The sequence below is a fragment of the Taudactylus pleione genome, unplaced genomic scaffold, assembly GCF_031769625.1.
Source record: "Taudactylus pleione unplaced genomic scaffold, aTauple2 ptg001416l, whole genome shotgun sequence".
NCBI classification, from domain to species: domain Eukaryota; kingdom Metazoa; phylum Chordata; class Amphibia; order Anura; family Myobatrachidae; genus Taudactylus; species Taudactylus pleione.
Window position 1 is genome coordinate 259,919 of NW_028285815.1, and position 20,623 is coordinate 280,541.

General features: G+C 53.5%; 1 protein-coding gene across 1 annotated transcript in view; it reads right to left on the reverse strand.

Annotated features, from left to right (window-relative positions):
• Positions 1 to 20,623, reverse strand: part of LOC148442693 (protein ABHD1-like) — a 318,796-nt gene that overhangs the window by 100,145 nt on the left and 198,028 nt on the right. Inside the window, 2 exon segments of the mRNA XM_088463609.1 lie at positions 11,189 to 11,301; positions 11,370 to 11,415. Coding sequence (XP_088319735.1) covers positions 11,189 to 11,301; positions 11,370 to 11,415 — 159 coding nt within the window.

Genomic DNA, 20,623 nt, shown 5'->3' on the forward strand with positions numbered 1-20,623 from the left:
TAGCAAGCGCTTCTGAATCAGGACCTTAGTCTCTCATTTAGGATTGTTGTCTCTCTCTGAACATCATCTCTCATTCTCTCTCAGTACTTCTGTGCCTCAGACTCTCAGCCCCTCTCTCTCCCAGGACTGCGGTCTCTAAGATAAGTGACACTCACCCCCTTCCCCCGGCAGCCAGCAGAGAAGCGACACTCACCCCTTTCCTCCACCAGCCAGCAGAGAAGCAACACTCACAAGCCAGCAGAGAAGCGACACTCACCCCCATCTTCCACCAACCAGCAGAGAAGCGACACTCAACCCCTTCCCCCACCAGCAGAGAAGTGACACAACCCCTTCCTCCACCAGCCAGAAAAAAAGCGACACTCACCCCCCTCCTCCACCAGCCAGCAGAGAAGTGACACTGACCCCCTTCCTCCACCAGCCAGCAGAGAAGTGACACCCTCTTCCCTCACCAGCCGAGAAATGACTCACTCCCTTTCTCCACCAGCCAGAAGAAAAGCGACACTCACCCCCTTCTTCCACCACCCAGCAGATAAGCGACACACCCCCTTCCACCAGCCAGCAGAGAAGCGACACTCACCCCCCTTCATACACCAGCCAGAAGAAAAGCAACACTCACCCCCTTCCTCCACCAGCCAGCAGAGAAGCGACACTCACCCCATCCTCCACCAGCCAGCAGAGAAGCGACACTCAACCCCTTCCTCAACCAGCAGAAGAGAAGTGACGCTCGTCCCCATCCCCCACCAGCAGAGAAGTGACACTCGTCCGCTTCCCCCACCAGCAGAGAAGTGACACTAGTCCGCTTCCCCCACCAGCAGAGAAGTGACATTCGTCCCCTTCCCCCTCCAGCCAGCAGAGAAGCGACACTCACCCCCTTCCTCCACCAGCCAGAAGAAAAGCAACACTAACCCCCTTTCACCAGCCACCCAGCAGAGAAGCGACACTCACCCCCTTCCTCCACCAGCCAGCAGAGAAGCGACACTCACTCCCTTCCTCCACCAGCCAGCAGAGAAGTGACACCCTCTTCCCTCACCAGCCGAGAAATGACTCACTTCCTTTCTCCACCAGCCAGAAGAAAAGCGACACTCACTCCCTTCCCCACCAGCCAGCAGAGAAGTGAAACTCACCCCCTTCCCGCACCAGCCAGCAGAGAAGCGACACTCACCCCCTTCCTCCACCAGCCAGCAGAGAAGTGACACCCCCTTCCCCACCAGCAGAGAAGTGACACTCACCCCCTTCCTCCACCAGCCAGCAGAGAAGTGACACTCACCCCCTTCCCCCACCAGAGAAGTGACACTCACCCCCTTCCTCCACCAGCCAGAAGAAAAGCGACACTCACCCCCTTCCACCAGCCAGCCATCAGAGAAGTGACACTCAACCCCTTCCACCAGCCAGCCATCAGAGAAGTGACACTCACCGCCTTCCACCAGCCAGCCAGCCAGCAGAGAAGTGACACTCACCCATTTCCCCCACCAGCAGAGAAGTGACACTCACCCACTTCCTCCACCAGCCAGAAGAAAAGCGACACTCACCCCCTTCCACCAGCCACCCAGCAGAGAAGCGACACTCACCCCCTTCCTCCACCAGCCAGCAGAGAAATGACACTCACCCCCTTCCCCCACCAGAGAAGTGACACTCACCCCCTTCCTCCACCAGCCAGAAGAAAAGCGACACTCACCCCCTTCCACCAGCCAGCCATCAGAGAAGTGACACTCACCCCCTTCCACCAGCCAGCCATCAGAGAAGTGACACTCACCGCCTTCCACCAGCCAGCCAGCAGAGAAGTGACACTCACCCCTTTCCCCCACCAGCAGAGAAGTGACACTCACCCACTTCCTCCACCAGCCAGAAGAAAAGCGACACTCACCCCCTTCCACCAGCCACCCAGCAGAGAAGCGACACTCACCCCCTTCCTCCACCAGCCAGCAGAGAAGCGACACTCACCCTCTTCCCCCACCAGCAGAGAAGAGACACTCATCCCCTTCCCCCACCAGCAGAGAAGTGACACTTGTCCCCTTCCCCCTCCAGCAGAGAATAGACACTCGTCCCCTTCCCCCACCAGCCAGCAGAGAAGCAACACTCGCCCCTTCCTCCACCAGCCAGAAGAAAAGCAACACTCACCCCCTTCCACCAGCCATCCAGCAGAGAAGCGACACTCACCCCCTTCCTCCACCATCCAGAAGAAAAGCAACACTCACCCCCTTCCACCAGCCACCCAGCGGAGAAGCGACACTCACCCCCTTCCTCTACCAGCCGGCAGATAAGCGACACTCACCCCCTTCCTCCAGCCAGCAGAGAAGCGAAACTCACCCACTTCCTCCACCAGCCAGCAGAGAAGCGACACTCACCCCCATCCTCCACCAGCCAGTAGAGAAGCGACACTCACCCCCTTCCCCCACCAGCAGAGAAGTGACACTTGTCCCCTTCCCCCTCCAGCAGAGAATAGACAGTCGTCCCCTTCCCCCACCAGCCAGCAGAGAAGCAACACTCGCCCCTTCCTCCACCAGCCAGAAGAAAAGCAACACTCACCCCCTTCCACCAGCCATCCAGCAGAGAAGCGACACTCACCCCCTTCCTCCACCATCCACAAGAAAAGCAACACTCACCCCCTTCCACCACCAGCAGAGAAGTGACACTCGCCCCCTTCCTCCACCAGCAGAGAAGTGACACTCACCCCCTTCCTCCACTAGCCAGCAGAGAAGCGACACTCGTCCCCTTCCCCCAAAAGCAGAGAAGTGACACTTATCCCCTTCCCTCAGCCAGCAGAGAAGTGACACTCATCCCCTTCCCCCACCAGCAGAGAAGTGACACTCACCCCCTTACACCAGCCAGCCAGCAGAGAATTGATACTCACCCCCTTCCGCAAGCCAGCAGAGAAGTGATACTCACCCCCTTCCTCCACCAGCCAGCAGAGAAGCGACACTCACCACCTTCCTCCACCAGCCAGCAGAGAAGCGACACTCACCCCCTTCCTCCACCAGCCAGCAGAGAAGCGACACTCACCCCCTTCCCCCACTAGCCAGCAGATAAGCAACACTCACCCCCTTCCTCCACCAGCCAGCAGAGAAGCAACACTCACCCCCTTCCTCCACCATCGAGAAGAAAAGCGACACTCAACCCCTTCCTCCACCAGCAGAGAAGTGAAACTCGCCCCCTTCCTCCACCAGCAGAGAAGTGACACTCACCCCCTTCCTCCACCAGCAGAGAAGTAACACTCACCTCCCTCCTCCACCAGCAGAGAAGTGACACTCACCTGCTTCCTCCACCAGCAGAGAAGTGACACTCACCTGCTTCCTCCACCAGCAGAGAAGTGACACTCACCCCTATCCCCCGCCAGCCAGCAGTGAAGCGACACTCACCCCTTTCCCCCGCCAGCCAGCAGAGAAGCAACACTCACCCCCTTCCACCAGCCACCCAGTGGAGAAGCGACACTCACCCCCTTCCTCCACTAGCCGGCATATAAGCGACACTCACCCCCTTCCACCAGCCAACAGAGAAGCGACACTCACCCCCTTCATCCACCAGCCAGAAGAAAAGCAACACTCACCCCCTTCCACCAGCCACCCAGCGGAGAAGCGACACTCACCCCCTTCCTCCACTAGCCGGCATATAAGCAACACTCACCCCCTTCCACCAGCCAACAGAGAAGCGACACTCACCCCCTTCATCCACCAGCCAGCAGAGAAGCGACACTCACCCCCTTCCTCCACCAGCCAGAAGAAAAGCAACACTCACCCCCTTCCACCAGCCACCCAGCGGAGAAGCAACACTCACCCCCTTCCTCCACCAGCCGGCAGAGAAGCGACACTCACCCCCTTCATCCACCAGCCAGCCCAGAAGCGACACTCACCCCCTTCCTCCACCAGCCAGCAGAGAAGCGACACTCACCCCCTTCCTCCACCAGCCAGCAGAGAAGCAACACTCACCCCCTTCCTCCACCATCGAGAAGAAAAGCGACACTCACCCCCTTCCTCCACCAGCAGAGAAGTGACACTCGCCCCCTTCCTCCACCAGCAGAGAAGTGACACTCACCCCCTTCCTCCACCAGCAGAGAAGTAACACTCACCTCCTTCCTCCACCAGCAGAGAAGTGACACTCACCTGCTTCCTCCACCAGCAGAGAAGTGACACTCAACCCTTTCCCCCGCCAGCCAGCAGTGAAGCGACACTCACCCCTTTCCCCCGCCAGCCAGCAGAGAAGCAACACTCACCCCCTTCCACCAGCCACCCAGCGGAGAAGCGACTCTCACCCCCTTCCTCCACTAGCCGGCATATAAGCGACACTCACCCCCTTCCACCAGCCAACAGAGAAGCGACACTCACCCCCTTCATCCACCAGCCAGAAGAAAAGCAACACTCACCCCCTTCCACCAGCCACCCAGCGGAGAAGCAACACTCACCCCCTTCCTCCACTAGCCGGCATATAAGCGACACTCACCCCCTTCCCCCACCAGCAGAGAAGAGACACTCATCCCCTTCCCCCACCAGCAGAGAAGTGACACTTATCCCCTTCCCCCACCAGCAGAGAAGTGACACTCATCCCCTTCCCCCACCAGCAGAGAAGTAACACTCACCTCCCTCCTCCACCAGCAGAGAAGTGACACTCACCTGCTTCCTCCACCAGCAGAGAAGTGACACTCACCCCTATCCCCCGCCAGCCAGCAGTGAAGCAACACTCACCCCTTTCCCCCGCCAGCCAGCAGAGAAGCAACACTCACCCGCTTCCACCAGCCAGCAGAGAAGTGACACTCACCCCCTTCCACCAGCCAGCCAGCAGAGAAGTGATACTCACCCCCTTCCACCAGCCAGCCAGCAGAGAAGTGATACTAACCCCCTTCCGCCAGCCAGCAGAGAAGTGATACTCACCCCCTTCCTCCACCAGCCAGCAGAGAAGTGACACTAACCCCCTTCCTCCACCAGCCAGCAGAGAAGCGACACTCACCCCCTTCCTCCACCAGCCAGCAGAGAAGCGACACTCACCCCCTTCCCCCACTAGCCAGCAGATAAGCAACACTCACCCCCTTCCTCCACCAGCCAGCAGAGAAGCAACACTCACCCCCTTCCTCCACCAGCCAGCAGAGAAGCAACACTCACCCCCTTCCTCCACTATCGAGAAGAAAAGCGACACCCCCTTCCTCCACCAGCAGAGAAGTGACACTCGCCCCCTTCCTCCACCAGCAGAGAAGTAACACTCACCTCCTTCCTCCACCAGCATAGAAGTGACACTCTCCCGCTTCCTCCACCAGCAGAAAAGTGACACTCACCCATTTCCCCCGCCAGCCAGCAGTGAAGCGACACTCACCCCTTTCCCCCGCCAGCCAGCAGAGAAGCAACACTCACCCCCTTCCCCCACCAGCCAACAGAGAAGTGACACTCACCCCCTTCACCCACCAGCCAGCAGAGAAGCGACACTCACCCCCTTCCTCCACCAGCCAGCAGAGAAGTGACACTCACCCCCTTCTACCAGCCAGCAAAGAAGTGACACTCACTCCCTTCCTCCACCAGGAAGCAGAGATGCGACTCTCAACCCCTTCCTCCACCAGCAGAGAAGTGACACTCACCACCATCCCCTGCCAGCCAACAGAGAAGCGACACCCCCCCCCACCAGCAAAGAAGTGAGACTCACCCTCCTCCCCCACCAGCAGAGAAGCGACACTCAACCCCTCCCCCACCATCAGAGAAGCGACACTCACCCCCCTCCCCCACCAGCAGAGAAGCGACACTCACTCCCTTCCTCCACCAGCCAGAAGAAAAGCAACACTCACCCCCTTCCACCAGCCAGCAGAGAAGCGACACTCACCCCCTTCATCCACCAGCCAGCAGAGAAGCGACACTCACCCCCTTCCTCCACCAGCCAGCAGAGAAGTGACACTCACCCACTTCCTCCACCAGCCAGCAGAGAAGCGACACTCACCCACTTCCTCCACCAGCCAGAAGAAAAGCAACACTCACCCCCTTCCACCAGCCACCCAGCGGAGAAGCGACACTCAACCCCTTCCTCCACCAGCCGGCAGAGAAGCGACACACCCCCTTCCACCAGCCAGCAGAGAAGCGACACTCACCCCCTTCCTCCACCAGCCAGCAGAGAAGCGACACTCACCCCCATCCTCCACCAGCCAGTAGAGAAGCGACACTCACCCCCTTCCCCCACCAGCAGAGAAGTGACACTCATCGCCTTCCCCCACCAGCAGAGAAGTGACACTTATCCCCTTCCCCCAGCCAGCAGAGAAGTGACACTCATCCCCTTCCCCCACCAGCAGAGAAGTGACACTCATCCCCTTCCCTCACCAGCAGAGAAGTGACATTCATCCCCTTCCCCCACCAGCAGAGAAGCGACACTCACCCCCTTCCTCCACCAGCCAGAAGAAAAGCAACACTTACCCCCTTCCACCAGCCAGCAGAGAAGTGACACTCACCCCCTTCCACCAGCCAGCCAGCAGAGAAGTGATACTCACCCCCTTCCTCCACCAGCCAGCAGAGAAGTGATACTCACCCCCTTCCTCCACCAGCCAGCAGAGAAGTGACACTCACCCCCTTCTCCACCAGCTAGCAGAGAAGCGACACTCACCCCCTTCCTCCACCAGCCAGCAGAGAAGCGACACTCACCCCCTTCCCCCACTAGCCAGCAGATAAGCGACACTCACCCCCTTCCTCCACCAGCCAGCAGAGAAGCAACACTCACCCCCTTCCTCCACCATCGAGAAGAAAAGCGACACTTACCCCCTTCCTCCACCAGCAGAGAAGTGACACTCACCCCCTTCCTCCACCAGCAGAGAAGTAACACTCACCTACTTCCTCCACCAGCAGAGAAGTGACACTCACCCGCTTCCTCCACCAGCAGAGAAGTGACACTCACCCCTTTCCCCCGCCAGCCAGCAGTGAAGCGACACTCACCCCTTTCACCCGCCAGCCAGCAGAGAAGCAACACTCACCCCCTTCCTCCACCAGCCAACAGAGAAGTGACACTCACCCCTTCACCCACCAGCCAGCAGAGAAGCGACACTCACCCCCTTCACCCACCAGCCAGCAGAGAAGCGCCACTCACCCCCTTCCTCCACCAGCCAGAAGAAAAGCAACACTCACCCCCTTCCACCAGCCACCCAGCGGAGAAGCGACACTCACCCCCTTCCCCCAGTAGCCAGCAGATAAGCAACACTCATCCCCTTCCTCCACCAGCCAGCAGAGAAGCAACACTCACCCCCTTCCTCCACCAGCCAGCAGAGAAGCAACACTCACCCCCTTCCTCCACTATCGAGAAGAAAAGCGACACCCCCTTCCTCCATCAGCAGAGAAGTAACACTCACCTCCTTCCTCCACCAGCAGAAAAGTGACACTCACCCGCTTCCTCCACCAGCAGAGAAGTGATACTCACCCCTTTCCCCCGCCAGCCAGCAGAGAAGCAACACTCACCCCCTTCCTCCACCAGCCAACAGAGAAGTGACACTCACCCCCTTCACCCACCAGCCAGCAGAGAAGCGACACTCACCCCCTTCACCCACCAGCCAGCAGAGAAGCGACACTCACCCCCTTCCTCCACCAGCCAGCAGAGAAGCGACACTCACCCCCATCCTCCACCAGCCAGTAGAGAAGCGACACTCACCCCCTTCCCCCACCAGCAGAGAAGTGACACTCATCCCCTTCCCCCACCAGCAGAGAAGTGACACTTATCCCCTTCCCCCAGCCAGCAGCGAAGTGACACTCATCCCCTTCCACCAGCCAGCAGAGAAGCGACACTCACCCCCTTCATCCACCAGCCAGCAGAGAAGCGACACTCACCCCCTTCCTCCACCAGCCAGCAGAGAAGCGACACTCACCCCCTTCCTCCACCAGCCAGCAGAGAAGCGACACTCACCCCCATCCTCCACCAGCCAGTAGAGAAGCGACACTCACCCCCTTCCCCCACCAGCAGAGAAGTGACACTTATCCCCTTCCCCCAGCCAGCAGAGAAGTGACATTCATCCCCTTCCCCCACCAGCAGAGAAGTGACACTCACCCCCTTCCTCCACCAGCCAGGTGAAAAGCAACACTCAGCCCCTTCCACCAGCCAGCAGAGAAGTGACACTCACCCCCTTCCACCAGCCAGCCAGCAGAGAAGTGATACTCACCCCCTTCCTCCACCAGCCAGCAGAGAAGTGACACACCCCCTTCCTCCACCAGCTAGCAGAGAAGCGACACCCCCTTCCTCCACCAGCCAGCAGAGAAGCGACACTCACCCCCTTCCCCCACTAGCCAGCAGATAAGCGACACTCACCCCCTTCTTCCACCAGCCAGCAGAGAAGCAACACTCACCCCCTTCCTCCACCATCGAGAAGAAAAGCGACACTCACCCCCTTACTCCACCAGCAGAGAAGTGACACTCGCCCCCTTCCTCCACCAGCAGAGAAGTGACACTCACCCCCTTCCTCCACCAGCAGAGAAGTAACACTCACCTCCTTCCTCCACCAGCAGAGAAGTGACACTCACCCGCTTCCTCCACCAGCAGAGAAGTGACACTCACCCCTTTCCCCCGCCAGCCAGCAGTGAAGCGACACTCACCCCTTTCCCCCGCCCGCCAGCAGAGAAGCAACACTCACCCCCTTCCTCCACCAGCCAATAGAGAAGTGACACTCACCCCCTTCACCCACCAGCCAGCAGAGAAGCGACACTCACCCCCTTCCTCCACCAGCCAGAAGAAAAGCAACACTCACCCCCTTCCACCAGCCACCCAGCGGAGAAGCGACACTCACCCCATTCCTCCACCAGCCGGCAGAGAAGCGACACTCAACCCCTTCCACCAGCCAGCAGAGAAGCGACACTCACCCCCTTCATCCACCAGCCAGCAGAGAAGCGACACTCACCCCCTTCCTCCACCAGCCAGCAGAGAAGCGACACTCACCCCCTTCCTCCACCAGCCAGCTGAGAAGCGACACTCACCCCCTTCCCCCACCAGCAGAGAAGTGACACTCACCCCCTTCCCCCACCAGCAGAGAAGTGACACTCATCCCCTTCCCCCACCAGCAGAGAAGTGACACTCATCCCCTTCCCCCACCAGCAGAGAAGTGACACTCACCCCCTTCCTCCACCAGCCAGAAGAAAAGCAACACTCACCCCCTTCCACCAGCCAGCAGAGAAGTGACACTCACCCCCTACCACCAGCCAGCCAGCAGAGAAGTGATACTCACCCCCTTTCACCAGCCAGCCAGCAGAGAAGTGATACTCACCCCCTTCCGCCAGCCAGCAGAGAAGTGACACTCACCCCCTTCCTCCACCAGCCAGCAGAGAAGCGACACTCACCCCCTTCTCCCCACTAGCCAGCAGATAAGCGACACTCACCCCCTTCCTCCACCAGCCAGCAGAGAAGCAACACTCACCCCATTCCTCCACCATCGAGAAGAAAAGCGACACTCACCCCCTTCCTCCACCAGCAGAGAAGTGACACTCGCCCCCTTCCTCCACCAGCAGAGAAGTGACACTCGCCCCCTTCCTCCACCAGCAGAGAAGTAACACTCACCTCCTTCCTCCACCAGCAGAGAAGTGACACTCACCCCCTACCACCAGCCAGCCAGCAGAGAAGTGATACTCACCCCCTTCCACCAGCCAGCCAGCAGAGAAGTGACACTCACCCGCTTCCTCCACCAGCAGAGAAGTAACACTCACCCCCTTCTACCAGCCAGCAAAGAAGCGACACTCACTCCCTTCCTCCACCAGGCAGCAGAGATGCGGCTGTCAACCCCTTCCTCCACCAGCAGAGAAGTGACACTCACCCCTTTCCCCCGCCAGCCAGCAGTGAAGCGACACTCACCCCTTTCCCCCGCCCGCCAGCAGAGAAGCAACACTCACCCCCTTCCTCCACCAGCCAATAGAGAAGTGACACTCACCCCCTTCACCCACCAGCCAGCAGAGAAGCGACACTCACCCCCTTCCTCCACCAGCCAGAAGAAAAGCAACACTCACCCCCTTCCACCAGCCACCCAGCGGAGAAGCGACACTCACCCCATTCCTCCACCAGCCGGCAGAGAAGCGACACTCAACCCCTTCCACCAGCCAGCAGAGAAGCGACACTCACCCCCTTCATCCACCAGCCAGCAGAGAAGCGACACTCACCCCCTTCCTCCACCAGCCAGCAGAGAAGCGACACTCACCCCCTTCCTCCACCAGCCAGCTGAGAAGCGACACTCACCCCCTTCCCCCACCAGCAGAGAAGTGACACTCACCCCCTTCCCCCACCAGCAGAGAAGTGACACTCATCCCCTTCCCCCACCAGCAGAGAAGTGACACTCATCCCCTTCCCCCACCAGCAGAGAAGTGACACTCACCCCCTTCCTCCACCAGCCAGAAGAAAAGCAACACTCACCCCCTTCCACCAGCCAGCAGAGAAGTGACACTCACCCCCTACCACCAGCCAGCCAGCAGAGAAGTGATACTCACCCCCTTTCACCAGCCAGCCAGCAGAGAAGTGATACTCACCCCCTTCCGCCAGCCAGCAGAGAAGTGACACTCACCCCCTTCCTCCACCAGCCAGCAGAGAAGCGACACTCACCCCCTTCTCCCCACTAGCCAGCAGATAAGCGACACTCACCCCCTTCCTCCACCAGCCAGCAGAGAAGCAACACTCACCCCATTCCTCCACCATCGAGAAGAAAAGCGACACTCACCCCCTTCCTCCACCAGCAGAGAAGTGACACTCGCCCCCTTCCTCCACCAGCAGAGAAGTGACACTCGCCCCCTTCCTCCACCAGCAGAGAAGTAACACTCACCTCCTTCCTCCACCAGCAGAGAAGTGACACTCACCCCCTACCACCAGCCAGCCAGCAGAGAAGTGATACTCACCCCCTTCCACCAGCCAGCCAGCAGAGAAGTGACACTCACCCGCTTCCTCCACCAGCAGAGAAGTAACACTCACCCCCTTCTACCAGCCAGCAAAGAAGCGACACTCACTCCCTTCCTCCACCAGGCAGCAGAGATGCGGCTGTCAACCCCTTCCTCCACCAGCAGAGAAGTGACACTCACCACCTTCCCCTGCCAGCCTGCAGAGAAGCGACACCCCCCCTCCCCCACCAACAAAGAAGTGACTCACCCCCCTCCCCCACCAGCAGAGAAGCGACACTCACCCCCCTCCCCCACCAGCAGAGAAGCGACACTCACCCCTCTCCCCCACCAGCAGAGAAGCGACACTCACCCCCTTCCCCCACCAGCAGAGAAGCGACACTCACCCCCCCAGAGAGACCCCCACAGCCAGCAGAGGAGATGTTGGTAGGTGGCTGCAGACATGGTTGATCACATGGGCCAGGTCCTCCGTGTTAGCTGCACAGAAAGTCTGATGTGTCTGGTGAGAGATGGAGAAGATCAGTGATGGCCAGAAGCCCAGTTATCACACAATTGCCTGATACTCACCAACAGCTTCTCTCCACCAAAGCCACGGTTATTGAAGACGATGCTCCTGGGGAGAGAAGAGACACCTGAGATCTATCACTGGTACATCATGTACATAGCATGTTACATGTACTGGGTGTGTCCCCCATGTACATAGCATGTTACATGTACTGGGTGTGTCCCCCATGTACATAGCATGTTACATGTACTGGGTGTTTCCCCCATGTACATAGCATGTTACATGTACTGGGTGTGTCCCCCATGTACATAGCATGTTACATGTACTGGGTGTGTCCCCCATGTACATAGCATGTTACATGTACTGGATGTGTCCCCTATGTACTGTGATAGATGTACTGGAGAAGTTGGAGATGGCATGTATGTGTGTCCCAGATTCCTGTCATATGTTCTTACCCCATAAGAGACTAGATAATATGATACAATGTTTTCGATGTAGTGAATTGGGCCATATTGCTGCTAATTGTCCACTCACCTCTGAACCTATGCAATGTGATAATGCTTATGTCCATCGCAGAATGTCTTTCTTTGCACAGCCTGTCTGTACTACTGACCGCCAGGCTGAGACAGATAAGCAAATGTAAGGTGACTGCAGAAGGCAATCAAGTAGCGGCTCTGTTAAGGGGGGTATCCACTAGACGATAAAGTTGAACGATTGAACGATAATGATAAAATCGTTCGATAATCGTTCAAACATCGTTTGAACATCGTTTGCAAATCGTGCAGTAATTGTTTCTAACGATGTACGATGCGCGCTCCCGCTGGTCATTTGATCGTCTCCTCCATCGACTGAACATGCAGGTCAATTTCACTTGATTGCTTACAAATCGTTTACACATCGTTTACACATCGTTCATGCTGAACGATCAAACGATGAACCACTGTCTGCCCACTATAGCTGAAAGCTCTCAATCACAGATTAAAACAACATAGTTTATTGTTAGATCTTTTGCAAATCCTTTGCAAATTGTTCAGAGTGGAAGATCATATTTCAAGGGAAACTTCAAGGGAAAATCGTTAAGAGGTTGGACAGGGATAAAATCGTCTAGTGGATGCCCCCCATTAGATTCTGGCAGCCTGGTTACACTTATGAAAGCTGAACTAATGACCCCCTTAAAGCACAAGGGAAGAGCTGTTGGTGTGACCTGTATACATGGGGATACTCTGTTTCTATGTTCACTTTCGCAGTTACATAATACACAGTGTGGTTCTGCTATAGTCTCTGTGTGTTTGGTGCCTGGCTTAAAGTATGATATAATCTTGGGGAGAGACTTTGCTCACTTCTGGAAGTTGTGGGAAAGCCAATTTGTTACCGAAGTAAATAATCCCGACCCACTTGAGAAGGTTGCTGATGCAGTAGCAGGGGAAGCTTCTTCCGAGTCTGAGAAGTTCCCTTTTTCTAGCGTGATTGGTGAACCAGAGAATACTGAGATGGGAATTATTATTAAGGATAGAGCAGCTCTGTCAGCCACCCGGACACTCCATTAAACTTAGGGCCTTTGGTTCCTGAAGTGACAATAGCTAAAACCCTGTCGACCGTTCAGCAGCAGGAAGTTAAGAAGTCTCTTATCAGAAATAGGGTTTTGTTCTCAGATGTAATAGGCAAAACCACAGTCATTAAACATGACAATCACTGACCCAGGGGATCAGATTAACCTAAAGCCCTGTAGGTTACCAGAAGCCCAAAAACATCAGTGTCTAAAGAAATTTTAAAAATGTTGGAACTGGGTGTAATTGTAAAATCGCATAGTGAGTGGTCAAGTCCCATTGTGCACATTCCAAAGCCTGACGGGAGTGTAAGTTTCGGCAACGATTTTCGAAAATTGAACAGTGTGTCAAAGTTCGATGCCTACCCAATGCCAAGGGTGGATGAGCTAATTGAATGGCTAGTGTGACTGGGCACCTTTCGTCTAGGCTGGCCCTGGTCATGGGTTAGCACTTTTGGACTCCCACTCACAGTCAGTGACCGCCTGTCACTAATTCTGCCCACTGCGCCGTGGGCATTTACTGAAGCTGCCACCACCAAGCTCCTTTCAGCGGCACTTGGAACCGCTTTTTAGGTACACTCAGGCTACTACCTCGCCACCTGGAACCGCTTCTGCTGCGTATGCGTTTGACTAGCTGCGGCCACACCCCCTGATTGGTGTCGGCTGATTCCTCCTAATGCCTCGCAATGGACCAGGTCTGCACGGTAGCTTGGCAGAGGCCTTGAACTTGGAGACGCTGAGCTCTTAACCAGAACAGCAGGAGAACAGGAATACCATTTGGCGCAATTCTGTTGGTCGCAGGATTGAGGCAATTGAAGTAAAGGCAAACGGTGTTTTATTGCTCAATGTTTAAAGAAGACTCAATGAAGGGGAATAATCAGCATACAGGATTTTTATCAATCAGCAATTCTTCTCCACAAAGGATAAACAGGGATGTACACATACAGGGCTCACAGTCCCTCTTTTTATGTCATTCTTACACACAATATCACAGGGGGGGTAAATCCGCCCTGGGCTCCACTCAACCAATCAGGCTGTCTCACATAATATAATTTAACAACATATTACATTTCCAAGGAGTCACCCAATTTCCTCCTTTCTAATCTACCACCTAAAAGCAGTTGCTTCCTTAAAAACTGATTTATCATCCAGTATAACTGTCTCCTACAAAATTGATATAACATTTCACAGGGAATAGTAAATGACATTCATCCTTCCCAATGGAAGTATCAATCAGTTTGGCATTCCCAACCTTAAAACATTCAGTGACATCCAAAAGGTTCTGAACAACAAACAAATTGTCTTTTCAAAGGAAGTTCTGTAACTGAAGGGTTTGGCTATATGACACCATTCACACCTTCACACAGAGACCTTCCAGCCAGAGATCACTGACCACAACAGGTCTTCCTATTCACCAGACCTCCTGCTAGTTTCTGCAGACACAGAGGCTGGTCATGTCATATACAGGCATTTATTCAAAAAGTGCATTTTCTCTACAAAATATACATTTAAACCATATAGTGCATAGCCTATTAAATATATGTTGCTTCATGCACTAATGCATTGCAGATAAGCTGCAGTGCATTACAGCAATACATCTATACTTTAATACAGCTTATTATAAACCATGTGCAGTGTGCTTTTACACTGTGTCCTCACTGGGACCGTAACTGTTTCATCGCTGGTCGCAGTGGCTCCCAGTGTGAAGCCACACTCTACCCGCACTCCCCGAGTGCAGCCACACTCTACCAGCACTCCCCCAGTGCAGCCACACTCTACCCGCACTCCTCCAGTGCAGCCACACTCTACCCGCACTCCCCCAGTGCAGCCACACTCTACCCGCACTCCCCCAGTGCAGCCACACTCTACCCGCACTCCCCCAGTGCAGCCAAACTCTACCCGCACTCCTCCAGTGCAGCCACACTCTACCCGCACTCCTCCAGTGCAGCCACATTCTACCCGCACTCCCCCAGTGCAGCCACACTCTACCCGCACTCCCCCAGTGCAGCCACACTCTACCTGCACTCCCCCAGTACAGCCACACTCTACCCGCACTCCCCCAGTCCAGCCACACTCTACCCGCACTCCTCCAGTGCAGCCACACTCTACCCGCACTCCTCCAGTGCAGCCACACTCTACCCGCACTCCCCCAGTGCAGCCACACTCTACCCGCACTCCCCCAGTGCAGCCACACTCTACCCGCACTCCTCCAGTGCAGCCACACTCTACCCACACTCCCCCAGTGCAGCCACACTCTACCCACACTCCCCCAGTGCAGCCACACTCTACCCACACTCCCCCAGTGCAGCCACACTCTACCCACACTCCCCCAGTGCAGCATGCCCAGGCCGTGGCATATAAAACAACAAAAGCTCACTTATTAACACTCAGCACCTAGCGCAGAGTACACATTTACAATGGCGCCTTTAGTCCTTTTGAAAATGGCGCCACAGCACGGGGGCTAACCCCTTCAGTGCCACGGCCACCATCATACACGTGGGGCCGGCCTCCGGCCACAGCTAGGGACAGCCAGGTATTTAACCTTTCTAGACTTATCCAAAGAGTATTGGCAAGTGCCGTTAACTGAGAATGCCAAAGAAAAGACAGCTTTTCCGGCACCAGAAGGGTACTAATATTCCCAGTATACGGTCTGATATTACCAGTGCCGGTGTGTTATGTATCACTATTATTCCCAGTATACAGTCTGATATTACCAGTGCCGGTGTGTTATATATCACTAATATTCCCTATATATAGTCTGATAGTACCAGTGCCGGGGTGTTATATATCACTATTATTCCCCGTATATAGTCTGATAGTACCAGTGCCGGTGTGTTATGTATCACTATTATTCCCAGTATACAGTCTGATATTACCAGTGCCGGTGTGTTATATATCACTAATATTCCCTATATATAGTCTGATAGTACCAGTGCCGGGGTGTTATATATCACTATTATTCCCCGTATATAGCCTGATAGTACCAGTGCCGGGGTGTTATGTATCACTATTATTCCCCGTATATAGTCTGATAGTACCAGTGCCGGGGTGTTATATATCACTATTATTCCCCGTATATAGTCTGATAGTACCAGTGCCGGGGTGTTATATATCACTATTATTCCCCGTATATCGTCTGATAGTACCAGTGCCAGGGTGTTATATATCACTATTATTCCCTGTATATAGTCTGATAGTACCAGTGCCGGGGTGTTATGTATCACTATTATTCCCCGTATATAGCCTGATAGTACCAGTGCCGGGGTGTTATGTATCACTATTATTCCCCGTATATAGCCTGATAGTACCAGTGCCGGGGTGTTATATATCGCTATTATTCCTCGTATATAGTCTGATAGTACCAGTGCAGGGGTGTTATGTATCACTATTATTCCCTGTATACAGTCTGATATTACCAGTGCCGGGGTGTTATATATCACTATTATTCTCTGTTTATAGTCTGATAGTACCAGTGCCGGGGTGTTATATATCACTATTATTCCCCGTATATAGTCTGATAGTACCAGTGCCGGGGTGTTATAAATCACTATTATTCCCCGTATATAGTCTGATAGTACCAGTGCCGGGGTGTTATATATCGCTATTATTCCCCGTATATAGTCTGTTAGTACCAGTGCCGGGGTGTTATATATCGCTATTATTCCCTGTATATAGTCTGTTAGTACCAGTGCCGGGGTGTTATATATCACTATTATTCCCCGTATATAGCCTGATAGTACCAGTGTCGGGGTGTTATATATATCGCTATTATTCCCTATATATAGTCTGATATTACCAGTGCCGGGGTGTTATATATCACTATTATTCCCTGTATATAGTCTGTTAGTACCAGTGCCGGGGTGTTATGTATCACTATTATTCCCCGTATATAGTCTGATAGTACCAGTGCCGGGGTGTTATGTATCGCTATTATTCCCTGTATATAGTCTGATATTTCCAGTGTTGGGGTGTTATATATCCCTATTATTCCCCGTATATAGTCTGATAGTACCAGTGCCGGGGTGTTATATATCACTATTATTCCCCGTATCTAGTCTGATAGTACCAGTGCCGGGGTGTTATATATATCACTATTATTCCCCGTATATAGTCTGATAGTACCAGTGCCGGGGTGTTATATATCACTATTATTCCCCGTATATAGTCTGATAGTACCAGTGCCGGGGTGTTATATATCACTATTATTCCCTGTATATAGTCTGATAGTACCAGTGCCGGGGTGTTATATACCGCTATTATTCCCCGTATATAGTCTGATAGAACCAGTGCCGGGGTGTTTTATACCGCTATTATTCCCCGTATATAGACTGATAGTACCAGTGCCGGGGTGTTATATACCGCTATTATTCCCCGTATATAGTCTGATAGTACCAGTGCCGGGGTGTTATATATCACTATTATTCCCCGTATATAGTCTGATAGTACCAGTGCCGGGGTGTTATGTGTCACTATTATTCCCCGTATATAGTCTGATAGTACCAGTGCCGGGGTGTTATATATCACTATTATTCCCCGTATATAGTCTGATAGTACCAGTGCCGGGGTGTTATGTATCGCTATTATTCCCCGTATATAGTCTGATAGTACCAGTGCCGGGGTGTTATATATCACTATTATTCCCCATATATAGTCTGATAGTACCAGTGCCGGGGTGTTATATATCACTTCCCCGTATATAGTCTGATAGTACCAGTGCCGGGGTGTTATATATCACTATTATTCCCTGTGTATAGTCTGATAGTACCAGTGCCGGGGAGTTATATATCACTATTATTCCCTGTGTATAGTCTGATAGTACCAGTGCCGGGGTGTTATATATCACTATTATTCCCTGTATATAGTCTGATAGTACCAGTGCTGGGGTGTTATATATCCCTATTATTCCCCGTATATAGTCTGATATAGGGGTGTGCACCGGCCACTTTTCGTGTTTTGGTTTTGGATCTGGATCTTTCTTCGTGTTTTGGATCTGGATTGGTTTTGCCAAAACCACCCTTCCGTGTTTTGGGTTCTGGGTTTTGTGTTTTGGATCTGTATTTTTTTTAAAAAAAGCATAAAAACAGCTAAAATCACAGAATTTGTTGGTTTCTCTGCTCCTATGCTATTATTAACCTCAATAACCTTAATTTCCACTCATTTCCAGTCTATTCTGAACACCTCACACCTCACAATAGTGTTTTTATGTCCAAAAGGTTGCACCGAGGTAGCTGGATGACTATGCTAAGCGACACGAGTGGGCGGCACAAACACGTGTCCCATCTAGGAGTGACACTGCAGTGGCAGACAGGATGGCAGTTAGAAAAACTAGGCCCCAAACTGTACATAATGCAAAGAAAAAAAAGAAGTGCAAGATGGAATTGTCCTTGGGCCCTCCCACCCACCCTTATTTTGTATAAACAGGACATGCACACTTTAACAAATCAATCATTTCAGCGCCAGGGTCTGCCACACAACTGTGGCTGAAATGATTGGTTCGTTTGGGCCCCCACAAAACAAGCTGGCAATTAATGTGTCCCTGCACAAACTGGCTCTACGGAGGCAAGATGTCATCCTCATCCTCCTCATCCACCGATTCCTCACCCTCTTCAGTATGTACATCCTCATCCTCACAAAGTATTAACTCGTCCCCACTTGAATCCACCACCACAGGTCCCTCTGTACCTTCTGGAGGCTGGTCTCCCTGGAAGAGCTGATAATTAATTTTGATGAACATCATCTTCTCCACATTCTGTGGAAGCAACCTCCTACGCCTTTCGCTGACAAGGTTCCCGGCTGCACTAAACACTCTTTCGGAGTACACACTGGAGGGGGGGCAACTCAGGTAAAATAGAGCCAGCTTGTACAGGGGCCTCCAAATTGCCTCTTTTTCCTGCCAGTACAGGTATGGACTGTCTGACATGCCTACTTGGATGCTGTCACCGATGTAATCCTCCACCATTCTGTCAATGGTGACAGTATCATATGCAGTGACAGTAGACATGTCAGAAATTGTTGCCAGGTCCTTCAGTCCAGACCAGATGTCCAAACTTGGTCCTGCCTGCCCTGCATCACCGCCAGCGGGTTGCTTAGGATACCTAAGTTTTTTCCTGGCAGCCCCAGTTGCGGGAGAAAATGAAGAAGGAGCCGTTGACGTGTCACGTTCCGCTTCAGCTGACAGTGTGTTCACCAGCAGGTCTTTGCACCTCTGCAGGCTTGTGTCGGCCGGAAAGAGAGACACCACATAGGCTTTAAACCTAGGATCAAGCACGGTGGCCAAAATGTAGTGGTCTGATTTCAACAGATTGACCACCCTGGAATCCTGGCAAAGCAAATGAAGGGCTTCATCCACAAGTCCCACATGCCGAGCGGAATCGCTCCGTCTTAGCTCCTCCTTCACTTTCTCCAGCTGCTTCTGCAAAAGCCTGATGAGGGGAATGACCTGACTCAAGCTGGCTGTGTCTGAACTGACTTCACATGTGGCAAGTTCGAAGGGCTGGAGAACCTTGCACAACACGGAAATCATTCTTCACTGCGCTTGAGTCAGGTGCATACCCCCTCCTTTGCCTATGTCATAGGTGGATGTATAGGCTTGTATGGCCTTTTGCTGCTCCTCCATCCTCTGAAGCATATAGAGGTTTGAGTTCCACCGCGTCACAACCTCTTGCTTCAGGTGATGGCGGGGCAGGTTCAAGAGTGTTTGCTGGCGCTCCAGTCTTCGGCACGCAGTCGCTGAATGGCGAAAGTGGCCAGAAATTTTTCGGGCCACCCAAAGCGTCTCCTGCACGCCCCTGTCGCTTTTCAGAAAATTCTGCACCACCAAGTTTATTGTGTGAGCAAAACATGGGACGTGCTGGAATTTGCCCAGATGTAATGCCCGCACAATATTGGTGGCGTTGTCAGATATCACAAATCCCCAGGAGAGTCTAAGTGGGGTAAGCCACTGGGCGATGATTTCCCTCAGTTTCTCTAAGAGGTTGTCGGCGGTGTGCCTCTTACTGAAACCGGTGATACACAGCGTAGCCTGCCTTGTAACGAGCTGGCGTTTCTGAGATGCTGCTACTGGTGACGCTGCTGCTGTTGCTGCGTAAGGTGATACATCTACCCAGTGGGCTGTCACAGTCATATAGGCCTTAGTCTGCCCTGTTCAACTTGTCCACATGTCCGTGGTTAAGTGGACATTGTGTATAACGGCATTTTTCAGGACACTGAGGACACTTTTTCTGACGTTTCTGTACAGTCTCGGTATCGCCTGCCTAGTGAAGTGGAATCTAGACGGGATTTGGAACCGGGGACACACTACCTCCATCAATTGTCTAAATCCCACTGCACTAATGGCGGATACCGGACGCACGTCTAACACCAACATAGCAGTCAAGGCCTCAGTTATACGTTTTGCTTCAGGATGACTGCTGTCGTACTTCATCCTCCTCGCTAAGGACTGTTGGAGGGTCAATTGTTTAGTAAAAGTAGTGGTGTTCCTACTTCCTCTCTGGGATGATGAACGACTCCCAGCAGCAGCAGCAACAGCAGCAGCGGCAGCAGTAGGCGTAGCAATGCAGGATCCTCCAGAGGAATCCCGGATAGGAGAGTCAGTCATGCCAGTGACATGGCCTGCAGGACTACTTCCGATCCTGACTAAGGAGGAAATTGACGAGGAGGGAGTTGACGGTGTGGTTTGCAGGTGCTTGGATACAACAGGACAACGGGATTTAGGTGTCCCTGGACTGCTTACGGTCTTAGCCAAAGTTTCTGAACTTGACAGTAACTTTT